Source organism: Danio aesculapii, chromosome 16, assembly GCF_903798145.1.
Source record: "Danio aesculapii chromosome 16, fDanAes4.1, whole genome shotgun sequence".
Lineage (NCBI taxonomy): Eukaryota > Metazoa > Chordata > Actinopteri > Cypriniformes > Danionidae > Danio > Danio aesculapii.
This window is the reverse complement of record NC_079450.1, coordinates 14,045,283-14,058,269: the sequence shown is the minus strand read 5'-3', so window position 1 is coordinate 14,058,269 and position 12,987 is coordinate 14,045,283. Positions and strand designations below refer to the sequence as shown.

General features: G+C 34.9%; 1 protein-coding gene across 6 annotated transcripts in view; it reads right to left on the bottom strand.

Moving 5' to 3' along the window:
* slc4a7 (solute carrier family 4 member 7) overlaps window positions 1-12,987 on the bottom strand; it is an 84,783-nt gene that overhangs the window by 12,389 nt on the left and 59,407 nt on the right. For all 6 annotated transcript variants that reach the window (XM_056474674.1, XM_056474678.1, XM_056474673.1 and 3 more), the window contains 9 exons: window positions 12,517-12,650; window positions 9,719-9,964; window positions 8,084-8,189; window positions 6,433-6,594; window positions 6,244-6,357; window positions 3,582-3,743; window positions 2,993-3,244; window positions 1,486-1,554; window positions 1,194-1,367 (listed from right to left, as the gene is read on the bottom strand). In XM_056474674.1, the coding sequence (XP_056330649.1) occupies window positions 1,194-1,367; window positions 1,486-1,554; window positions 2,993-3,244; window positions 3,582-3,743; window positions 6,244-6,357; window positions 6,433-6,594; window positions 8,084-8,189; window positions 9,719-9,964; window positions 12,517-12,650 (1,419 nt within the window). The remainder of the gene's footprint in view (window positions 1-1,193; window positions 1,368-1,485; window positions 1,555-2,992; window positions 3,245-3,581; window positions 3,744-6,243; window positions 6,358-6,432; window positions 6,595-8,083; window positions 8,190-9,718; window positions 9,965-12,516; window positions 12,651-12,987) is intronic.

Below are 12,987 nucleotides of genomic sequence, written 5' to 3'. Positions count from 1 at the left end.
ACGTTTAATCTTGAAAGCACGCTGAAATTAATATAAAAATGTCTGCATTCACTTTCTATTCATCAAAGCTGTTCGACGATCATTGCCCTTCCTATGCAACTTCTGAATCAGTAAATGCATGTATAAGCATTGACTGACGGATGCGCTCTGTATGATAAACTGATCCCAGATCAGCTTCTGTACACACAATTTAAAAAGGAGCTAAAGTGCAGGACACTCTGGGATTTGGGTGTGTGTTTAAACAGACAAGTATACTTAATAATATGCAAGCTTGTCCTTCCTGCATGTTTTATTTTAAACACAACATATTTTCTCTTAAATGAGCACAAGCAGTTACTAAAGTAATCGAATGCTTTCAGATCTGTGCATTCTTAAAGTGACACCTCTGTTATTAAACAAAACAAGTGATTCATTTGCTGTCCTTCACTTGTTTGATAACACTTGTTTGATGTCACTTTAAATGACGTGTACAGAAGCTGATCTAGGATCAGTTTATCATTTGGAGCTCGTCCGTCAGTTAGCACTTATGCATGCATTCGCTGATCCAGAGGTTGCATTTGAAGGGCGATGATCCACGCACAGCTTTAATGGAAAGAAAGTGAATGAAGACATTTTTATATTAATTTCAGCATGCTTTCAAGATTAAAAATATGGGAGAAATATGGGAAAATACTTAAGGATAGGATGATAGCGGGATAGAATGGTAAAATACAGGAGAATCTCGGGAAAACCGGTAGGGTTGATATGTATGAAAAGGAAGTTTGCAAGGGAATGCAAAACTTAAAAAAATTTTTTTTTTTTCCCCATCATCACGTCCCTTCCGTGTCTCCGTATTATACCGCATATAGCTACTGGTCTTTTTTCAAATCTCAAATAACAACAATCAACAATATCTGATATGTGAAAATCGCTTTCTCAAACCAAAATACCTTTTCTTCTTGGTTTCTAAAACCTATTAACATCCAATACTGAGGGCTTTATAGAGAAAACACGCAAGCAAGGACAACATATTTTAGAGGAGTTATGAACATTCAGCATGTGTAATTGCCACTTATGTAATTGTGATTTATACTTTGTGTGAATAAGAGTAATTAGATTATGCAATAAATGGCCTGTAGACAATGTGGAATTAGGCAAAATAAATAATTACACAAAATGAATGTTAAAAAGTAGGAATTGAATGTTACACATACCATCATAGGAAAGACGACAGCGGCAGCAGACACTTTGATGACCCACAGAAGCACCAGGCAGGTGAGCTGAACTAATGTGAATATGTGAACCTTCCACAGTGGCACGTATCTCAGGTAGATCAAGTCAGGCTGGTGCTTTGCTGGCATCCCAAACAGCTTAATACGGTCAAAGAACTACAGTGCAATGGACACAGAAACAATATGACCACAAATCCATCTTAGTTTGTGCTGCTTTTACATCCATTCATTCTGTAGTGAAAAAGTATAGTGAATATAACAAAAATGTGCCAACCTGTATGCCTCTCAGTGATGAGACACCCATGTAGAGGAACACTCCATATAACACAGGCATTGGTATAAACTATAGAGATGTTAGGGAAAAAATTAGAGAGTAAAGTATAAAAATAAAAATACAATTAAGCCTGTAAAGAAATGGAATAATAGAAAGAGGTGAAATGGTTTAGCGAAAACGTTAAATAAATGAAAAAAAAAAAACATTTACATTACCTGACAAAAGTCTTGTTGCCTATCCAAGTTTTGGGAACAACAAATAATAACTTGACTTCAAGTTGATCATTTGGTATCAGAAGTGGCTTATATGAAAGGCAAAGGCCTCTAGATTACGCTTAGTTTACCCAAATAAAATATGATCAGGCCTTGATATTTAATTATTTAATTAGGACAGTAAGGTCTGACTTTGTATATAATGTCCAGTATAGAATATAAAGTCATGGTGCAGTGGAAAATGAATTAATATTGTGTATGACTCCTATGAGCTTGGAGGACTGCATCCACACATCTCTACAATGACTCAAATAACTTATTAATAAAGTCATCTGGAATGGCAAAGAAACCGTTCTTGCAGGACTCCCAGAGTTCAATCAAGATCCTTTGGATTCATCTTAAAAGCCTCCTCCATCTTACCCCAGACATGCTCAATAATGTTCATGTCTGGTGACTGGGCTGGCCAATCCAAGAACTTTGATGTGGAGGCTGAAGTATGAGAAGGAGTGCTATCCTGCTGAAGAATTTGCCCTCTCCTGTAGTTTGTAATGTAATGGGCAGCACAAATGTCTTGATACCCCAGGCTGTTGATGTTGTCATCCACTCTGCAAATCTCTCGCACGCCCATACTGAATGTAACCCCAAACCATGATTTTTCCTTCACCAAACTTGACTGATTTCAGTGGGAATCTTGGGTCCAAGTGGGTTCCGATATGTCTTCTGCAGCATTTGTGATGATTGGGGTGTAGTTCAACAGATGATTCATCTGAAAAATCTACCTTCTGCCATTTTCCAAATGATCAACTACTGTAGAAGTTATTATTTGTTGCTCTTACAACTTGGACTGATGACCAGACTTTTGTCATGTAGTGTACATACAAAATCTGATTTGGTAACATTAGGCTTTTATGGCTCATATAATGATATATAAGAGAAAATAAAAAAATATTCCTTCAAAATGGAGCAAAAGCAGTTTTCTAAATCAATCTGAGCTATATCACTCACATCTTTGCAACAGTAAGACATATGATCAAACTTATACAATATTTACTAAAAACAAATCATTCATAATTGTAAACCAAGGGTCCTTCAAAATAACTCTTTATTGGACTGAAGTATTAGCAATAAGTAATCCTTGCAATTACTTCATGAACATCAAAAGACATTTCACATCAAAAAGACAAATGTTCTGTATATGCATTATGATCATGCTAATATTATACAGGCCTTAAACATTTGATCATCAAATAGCATACAGCAGGCTTAATAATGATCACACATAAACTGAGTCATACCTTGAGTATCGATGTCATAAAGACAGAAAGTCCCATAAGCACAAAGATCATGAGGCCGGTGACCCTCTGCTCACGGATGCCGAGGAACTTGGGCTGTTCTCCCGGAGCCGAACACTCCGACTCCACCTTCAGACTGTTGACGTGAGAGATGGAGAGGACGGTGGCAGCGACAAACCAGGGCAAACCCATGATGGAGCACACGCCGAGCATCACAGCCACCACCAAAAGATCAAGGTGATACCCGCAGCCTTTCTGCAGAACAAGAGTCATGAGCATCAGAACTGCAGCGGTTTCCACAATTTACAAAACAAGAACACAATTGCTGTATGATGTCGTTAAATTGGATCATAAGCATAACTGGACACTTAATAAAATTGCCATGTGCACTAGTGTCTGAAAATATTAAACCTCAAAATGTTTACTGAATTGAGAAGTCTGGGCATGTAATGGATAATGTAATGGGTAATCTAATGAAATTGGATGGCTTGTTAAATGAATCAGAATAGACTTTGTCATTGCACATGGAAGTACAATGAAACTGTTGATGAAAAAAATATTTAAAACTGAATGTGGACACTGCTGAACTGACCTTGAGCTTGTGTTCTTTGCGGTTGATGATGACAGCGGTGATCTGCTGGTCCATGAAGATGAGGATGGTACACAGCAGAGCAGGAATAGCGGCTGCAAACAGTGTCCATGTGGGATTATCACCCAAAGGAGATATCAGCCAACCCCGATTCTTAGACGTGGGCTATGAGACAGAAGAAATACACTTCACATTAAAGCTCTTATTTTTTCTTAGAGTAAATAAAATGTACTTAATTATGAATGAACAATATTTCATGCACAGTATCATCTTTTAATAGCTTACTGCCACCAGCTGACACTGAATATTTCAGTTTACATGTTTATTTATCCTTTTTTATTATTATTTTGAATCACCTTAGGTTCAACTAGTGTTAAAATGTATTTTTAAAAACACTTAAATATAATATTTTGACATTTTAAAAAACAAATATCTATTGATCATATTGTACATTAAATTGCCTAAATTCCACTATAACATTTAAAATGACTTCTTTTAGTTTTAAGCCACCTAATTTTCATTTATTTAGATAAAATATTACAGAACTTTAACACTGGCCATTTAAGGTTTTTAAAAAAAGCATGAAAAAATGTATTGGCTCAACTTTCACACAAAGGGCTCTATTTTGACAATCCATGTGCAAAGTGCAAAGCGCAGGGCGCAAAAGCATAAAGGGCGTGTCAGAATCCACTTTTGCTATTTTAAGGATGGAAAAATCTGCTTTGCACCGCATGGTCTAACAGGGTTGTGCTTATTCTTTTAATGAGTTATAGGTGTGTTTTGAGAATAAACCAATCAGAGTCTCATCTCCCATTCCCTTTAAGAGATGCCATGCCTATATACATGGCAGACTTTGTAAGTGTAAAAACTGAGCGCTTCACTAGTGAGAAAACAGTTAAACAGAGCATCTGCAGGCGAGAATGAGAGATGAGCCTCCTCATTATTTACTTTCACTTTCATTCTCGTGGATAGGGAAACATGTTGTACTCACAGACATCTATTAGCCTATACATAATTAATTTTGTTTATTAAGCGCAAAGATTTGTTTTAAAACTTTTTTCTAAATTCAGATCTAATTTCCAGCAAACGTATAAATGAACAATAATAACGAAGTGTGGTCAAAAAACTGAGTTATATCCAAACACACATGCTATGCCCTATATGGTCTAAAACCTGAAAGGTGGGCAAATCTAAGCTTGTTTTTAATGAAACAAATATAGATATGCATATAATAAATAATACTGCTAATAATAACAACATTATTCAAAAGCAAATTGTTACGAATAAACTGAAAAAGCCCCCTTGAGATGAAGGCATGAAGGCAGTGGTTTTTATATTTATGTAGGCAAGAAAATAATATTTTTTGTAATATTGTAATAATTAATTATTTTTCATATGTAAAGATATTTGCGTATTACTGTACACCCTGTGTGTATTAAGCAATGTGTAAGCGAGGCGCACAACTAACGCGCTCTGCGCTGGACAATAGACCAGCTTTGATCTGATCTATTGAACAGACTATTTAAGTTCCTCAAAATATCAACGCGCCAGCAATGCGCCTCAACACTCCTCCTTTTTTAGACCAGAACGCTTATGGGCACACATATGAGCGCAAATGCATTTGCTATTTAAACAGCCTGGTGCAAAACGTCAAAACGACTCTTGCGCCAAGCTGAAACCAGCAAATAACAATTGCGTCGCGCCTTGTGCCGGGTGCATGATAGGGCCCAAAAACGTTGTTATTATTTCTGCATTTTTATGCACAGAAATATTTGGGAATAAATAGTGGCTAAATTAAAAAAAAAAAAAACTTGAATATGTATATACACATCACTTTTAAAAGGTTTTCAGTTGGTAACTTTTTTTGTAAATGTTATTTAAGGAAGCTTGACCAAGCCTACAATTTGTTTTAAATTAAAAGATTCAGTCATGATCTTTCATATTTCAGAAATGATTTTATTATGCTTATTAATTTTCATTAATTTATCAGAATTTTCAGAAAAACATAATACTAAAAAAAAAAGGTTTTGTTATCCCCAAAACATTGAATGCTATTAAGTTGAGCATTTTTACATCACAAGACCATGACATGAGAGCATCGTATTGTTCACAAGCTCTCTTGTCTGGAGGAAAGAAGACAAGAGAGGTTAAATCAACAGCCAAATCCCAGCGAGATAACAAACAAAAACAGCTGGGGTGGCTTAGAGTCAACTAAACCCCGCTAAGCGTGTTTTCTGTTTATTTTGGGCTACTTAAAACAAATTTGATCATTCTAAACAGCAAAAATCAGTCCAAGGCTTAAAACTCGTCTATTCCTAAAAACTCAGCACAGTTTTAAGGAACAGCCATGTCAATAAAGGCTTTTTTTTCATTTTTCGAGTGCCTTTGACTGATCTTTGCTGTTTATTGTGATGAATCGAGCACTTTTTGTTTGATTTAAAATTTGACCATTCTGTTTCCATTCACATGATGATAAGCTCATTGAAAATCTGAGATATAAAGCTGTGCATGTAACTGCTCTAAAAATACTGATTTAAATTTTTTTGTGAACTAAACATTAGCCAAATTGAGGCAGTGGGGAAAAAAAGGTCAAAAGGTTTGTCTTATTTTCTTTCTTTTTTTACACAAAAACACATCAATAATAAAAAAATATTATGTATAGTACCTCAAATCTGTCTGGGACGTGCAGTTTAGGAGAGGGGATGCCCACTAGATAATCCACCAAGACCATGATCATGATGGTTAGAAAAACTGCAAAGTCACTGATGGAAGAGCGGACCTGCAGAGGACAGAAGCTAAACATTAGATTAAATGACATTTATCAGCACATGACCAGGCAGAGCACTTGACGGACCTTAGTGGGAAAATAGCGCTTGGTCTTGAACTGCTTGAGGAAGGACGAGAGGAAGAAAGTGGTGAAGAAGAGAATGACAGACCAGAACAACACATCAGGGATGTACGGGCCATTCTGTCCACAGGCAGGACCCACAAACTCGCCATGAAAATCCCTGCAATCCTTTAAAGAGAGACAACAAAATATATTTTTGTGATTGTGATTCTGATTCTGCGATGCACTAAAATGCAAAGAAAAACACTAGAAATAACAAATAGGGCCTACATAAAGACTGTAAATATAATGCTGGGTTCAACACAATTCCTTCATGCTGTCCCAACACAAATCGATTAGGTTAACGTAATTGTTTTTACAAATTTAAGTGGATTGAACAAAACATTTAAGTTGTCGCCCCCAAAAAAACTCAAGAATTGTGTTGATTCAGCTTATTTTAAATAAGTAGATTGAACAAGCAGCGAAAATCTTTAGTCTAATCAGTTATTAACATCTCATTGGTTCTCCCTTATAGGTTACCATGGAACACAAAACCAGTAAGAAGTGACAGTTTTTTGAAATTGAGTATTAAACATCACCTTAAAGCTGAAAAATAAGCTTTCCGTTAATGTCTGGTTTACTAGAATATGACAGTAATTGGTCAACATACTGTACAATAGCACTTTTCACAATTTCCCCTAATGGCAATGCAGTGTATTTTTAGTTCCGGTTTACCTTTAAATGAATGGGAGACTTCTCTGGAAAATTTACAGCTGAATATATTAACATTGCACATTGTGATTTAAGTCTATTAAAGTATTGGATATTCACCTTTATTTGTATAGAGCTTTTACAATGTAGATTGTGTCAAAGCAGCTTCACATAAAAGGTCATAGTAAATTGGAACAGTATAGTTCAGTTTTCAGTGTTTAAGTTCAGTTCATTTTAGCTCAGTTCAGTGTGGTTTAAAAATCACTACTGAGAGTCCAAACACTGAAGAGCAAATCCAACCCATCCCAAAACCATGTGTTGATCCCAAACCATGCAAACCAGTGGCAACAGCGGAGAGGGAAAAAAACTTCACTAATTGGCGAAAGTGAAGAAAAAAAAACCTTGAGAGCAACCAGACTCAGTTGGGAAAAACCATTTTAATTTCTCCGCTGGCCAAAGGTCTTGTGCAGAGCTGCAGTCTCAGCGGCAGAGCGGTGGATATGTGTCCAAATGCTCCTCTTTCAATACTGAACTGCTTTCTGAGTTTGAAAATGATTGTTTAAGCTATTAAGAATAGGAATAAGTTATTGTTTATCAAGAAAATCATCAGTTTGCAACCTTTTCACTTACTAATTTAGGTCATTTCCTGATTAATAGATTTATTTTAACTTTGATGCTGCTATGAATATACATATTATTTGTTACGCGAATGTTCCAGCATGAGTAAAATTCTTTACAAATTTTTCATCTGTGTATCAGACTACATATCAGATAACAATTTATTTGAACTGACAATTTAATTGATATGAATTTTCCTAGCCCAAAGAGCATTTGGCTGCTTCTTTAGTTTTAAATATTTCTACATTTATATTTGTCAAAAGAGACGAAATTTCATAAATATTGGACACATTATTGGCCTTTAAAAAACATCAACAAAAAAAAAACACTTTTAATATAATCTGCATACTTGCACATTAAGCTCAGTCCAATTAATGGTGTCATAAGTAAACCCTGACTGGTTCCATGACTGCTCCATCTTCTGTGTGGTATTGGATGGAGGCGAACACTGACATCTGTTAAGAAATGTATATATACATATATTTATATATACATATATATATAAATAAACACACGCACACACACGCGCACACACACACGCGCACATTTAATCAGTCATTAAGGAGATGATTTAAAAAATATGTATATTTATTTGCATAAAAACAAGGCGTGTAACAGATCACAACCCAGAGTTCGGAATGCACGTGACCTGCAAATTCACAAATTTTTGTAGGTTAATCCAACATTTCTAACAATCGCAGCGAGATCACCTCCCGCGTCATTCAAATCATGTGTATGAAAGCATTTTGGCTTCCATGTAAAATATAACGATGACAGAAAAAGTTGTGGTGGAACCTAAATGCTTTCTTAGGTTATTAATTAAATGTGTTTTCTGTCACTGTATGTTTAGCCTGCATTAATGCATTCAGTGTAAAACTGCACAATTAAACGTTCGTGACTCAAATCAAACTGCACAACATGAATGATCAATGATAATGATTTGCATATGTTTATTAATCCTTCGAAGCACTGCATTCAAATCTGGGTTTGATCGAGAGATTCAGTTTGCTCACTTTTTCAGTTAGTTACTTTAGTTCAGTTAGATTAAAATTATGGTTTGATGGAACTTGACGCTGGTGAATGTTGTAACAATCACATTGTACAACTAACTGGTGGCGACAAACAACCATCAAAATTATGTCACTGAATAGGCTTTCAAAACTAATCCACCTATAATGAAACATGATGTTTTATGTGTTAATTGTTGAATCATCAATTGAAAATAAACATAATATGTTGTACAAGGTTTCTAAAGTTAGCATTATCAGCAACAGTAGCAAAGATTATTCTTCGTATTGAATATTTTCCTTTTTTTTTGTTGTTAAAACTACAGGTTCTAAGTTCTGTTTGTCAAAACCAATGTTTTTTGCAGTAATATTTTTGTATAAATGCAAATCAAATGACATTTGTCTCCCTCCTTTTTTGCTGATCTGAAAAATGGTCCGATCCATGACTCAAAAACAGTAGAGTGATCCTAACTGTGAGATTTGTGATCTGTTACACCACTAATAAAAACTCAAAAATATTGGAATAAAATAGAAAAAATAAGCCATAATGTGCAGGAAGAGGCAAAAGCTTAATTGAAGCCACTACCTAAATAATAATAATAGTAATAATAATAATAATAATAATAATAATAATAATAATAATAATAATAATAATAAACAATGACAAACAACTACATTACAACAAATGCTAAATAATAGTTACAAGTGAATACTGAATACACACACACAAACGAAATTACAAAGTCACATACACACACAACAATAAACTACAATGAAATCATACCTACAACAGAATTACTACAATGCTAAAGAACAACATTAAAGTGATTCCTTATGCATCTCTTAAAACCTGTTAAGGAGGAACATTTTTTGTTGCATGGGATAAATCATTTCATAATTTAATATCCTTAAGTCTAATTAAGTATTGCGCTCTACTTGTATGACATAATAAAATTCTAATAAAAACTCTTTCTTACGTGTAAAATGTGAGGTTGTTCAAATCGTCATGCATGTTGAAAGGGTACATTTTCCCCAGCTGGAAGAGCTTCTCCAAGGCCTCGTAGATGAAGATGATGCAGATGAGAGCAGCGAAGGCCTCCTCTGTGAATCTGGTTATGTAGCACACCAGAGAGCTGGCATCTGTGGCAACCAGAAGAAGGCACAAGAAAGCCGTCCACAGGCCAATGCTGGTGCGCAGAGGGAGGTAGGACAAACCGTAGTCACTGAGGAGGCACACACATACAGGTTAAATAGTACTCTGGATAAAGGCAGCTGATATATCTGAAACATCACTTTCTGCTATTACAGGTATTTGGTAATTCCTTTACAGTTATTCTCCATTGGTTTGGCTCATTTCTTGAAACAGGAATTAAATTACATCTAAGATCGTAGAGTGTTCAGCACAATACTATAGCTTACTTGTAAAAGCTCCTATCTTTCCCAAAACTGTTCACTCGTGTGTCAAAACTAAATTTCCTTCTCATTTAAACAGTCAGTGTCCACAAAATGCTTCGTGCCTTTGCAAGTCAAAATGTTTAGACGTTTTGTCACTATGACAGGACCACTGGAATATCCGTCGTGTCCACCTTTCGGCCTTTATTAAAAATGGTTACAGTACTGTGTTTTTTTTTTTTTTTTTTGTCTTTTGACAATGTAATTGTGTATAAAACTAATTAAAAGTAATTTATAAGGTCTATAAAAAAATTTTAAGAAATAAGGTTTTTAGGTTAAGAGTAGCTAGGGTTGGGCAAAAATACATTAAAATGTATTTTAAAATAAAATACTTAATCCCTTAATTTTAGGTGTATGAAAATATACTACAAAATACAGCAGCCACAAATATATATAAAAAATACTGTATTTCACATTTAAACAATACTACAAAATACTTTTACAAAAGAACATCACATTCCTTTGCAAATCTTCCATCAATTAGACTTATTCGATCAATCCCTTCCCCATTAAACTGACAGTGAATTAAACAATGTTTAATAGCGGATGTGGCCAGTAAAAAATGTGTAATAAATATTTTAGATCAACTAGATCTATTCACTTGGAAATTGTGCTAAATGTAGACTACCTGTACTTAATCATTTGCAAAGATGTACTTTGAAAATCAATGAGAAATGAGAAAATCAATTCTGTTGTGAACAATTGGCAAGTGGTTTGTAAGTTTGTCCGTGCTGTCTTGAGAATGTAATTCCTGTTTCAAGAAATGAGCCAAACCAATGGAGAAAAACTGTAATTATTTATTGAACTTTAATTGAACATTTTGAAACATTAAAACAACTAACTGTAGGGTTATATTATTAAACTTTAACTCTTTTATCTCCAATGCTGTACCATTCCTCTACCAGCAGACGGTGCTGTGGAATTAAAAAACAAATCACTATCATAACAGGAAACAAACTAACATCAATATGGAACTAAAAAAATAAATAAATTAAGCAAAAAAATGTCAATATTAAGCGGCACATATTCTGGAATGATTTTGGTCTGTTTTAAATGTAGGTTTTAAGTTTTATAAGAGCAGTTTTATTGGCCTTCCTTGTTCTGTGGCTCATGAGTTTTAATAGCTTTGAGATATCAATGTTTCGATAGAGTGAAATATTTTAAATAATAATAAATAAAACACACTGAACATCATGAAATAAGTATTTTCTTCTTGGATGGACTCTGGATTGAAACTGATAGGGTAAAACAGACACCACTGTTACTGTTCACATGACTGCTGGGGAATCCAGATATGGTCATGTGTTTGGATTCTGCCACCTTGTAATTGGTAGTTCAGTCTCAGCAGATTGCAAATCAATCAAAGCAGAACAGGTTTTCCAGAAATGTGCTGTTTACAAAAAAGGGTTAGATCAACCAAAAATGTAAATTCTGTTATTAATTATTCACCCACATGCTGTTCCGATCACCCGACACCTTCGTTGAACACAAACTAAAATATTTTAGATTAAATCTGAGAGCTCTCTCATACTCCATAGACAGCAACTGTACAGAGACATTCAAAGTCCAGAAAGGGAACCAAAAAGCATTGTCAAAACATTCCATGTGACTTCAGTGGTTTATCTGTAATCATTTAGAGCTCAAAGAAAAGTTTTATGCACCAAAAACTAAAAAAACTTTAAAAATGACTTTCTTTTTACAAAGGCATGTTGCACTGCTCATTCTAATGGCAATTCGTCTTACTGGCCATAGCAAACATGACACATAGGCGACCAAAGTTGGTTTTACAGGTTTTTTGGTGCACAAAAACGTTCTTGGAGAATGTTCTCGGATAATGATTACAGTTGGACCACCAAGTCACATGAAATTTTAAGACAATGTTTTTGGTGTGGACTGTTGCCGTCTATGGAGGATGAGAGAGCTCTCCGGTTTCATCTAAAATGTTTTAATTTGTGATACAAAGATGAACAAAGGCTTACTAAGAAGGATTGGAATGACAGGAGAGTGAGGAATCAATAACATGTCATTTTTGTGTGTGGATTAATTCTTTAACCCAAACATTTCAGACAGCAATGAAAGAGCTAAATGCTGCAATGCTTATTATAAGAAAATTAAAGCATTTATTTTGACCATGAATAGAAGTAAACCTACTGTAAGAAACCAATAAAGAACCATCAATAAAGCATAATGAGGGCACTGTGACAAAATTATATGAAACGGTCATAAAATATCCCTCTGCATGAATTCTGATATGCAAAAATAAATGCTTGAGGAACAGAAAGAGAAATGATGTGATGCTTTATTAAAAGTGAGTCTCTCTCACCTGCAGAACTTAAAAAGAATCTTCTCAAAAACCAGAACTGGCCCGGTGCTGCCAAGGATAGTGAGAGGCTGACCAGCAAACAGAGAGAAGGCCACACCGGTGAGTGAAGCTCCAAACAGAGACTCAATGGCACTCTGGATCAAATGCAGACAAAAGAGAAGTTATCACAAATGTGGTAAAGTAAAAAATACAAACAATGAGAATGGGCTACATTTGATCCTAGTGTGATCTATTCTGTGGCTTTAAAGGGAAAGTTCCTCCAAAATCTAAAAATGTACACACTATTTACAAGTGGTTTCAAATCTTTATGAATGTCTTAGTTCTGTTAAACACAAAAAGAAGACATTTTGAAGCTGCAAACTGTATCCACTGACTTACAAAACAAACACAATGGAAGTCAATGGTTACCGGTTTCCAACATTTTTCAAAATATCTTCTTTTGTAATCAACTGAAGAAAAACTCATAAATGT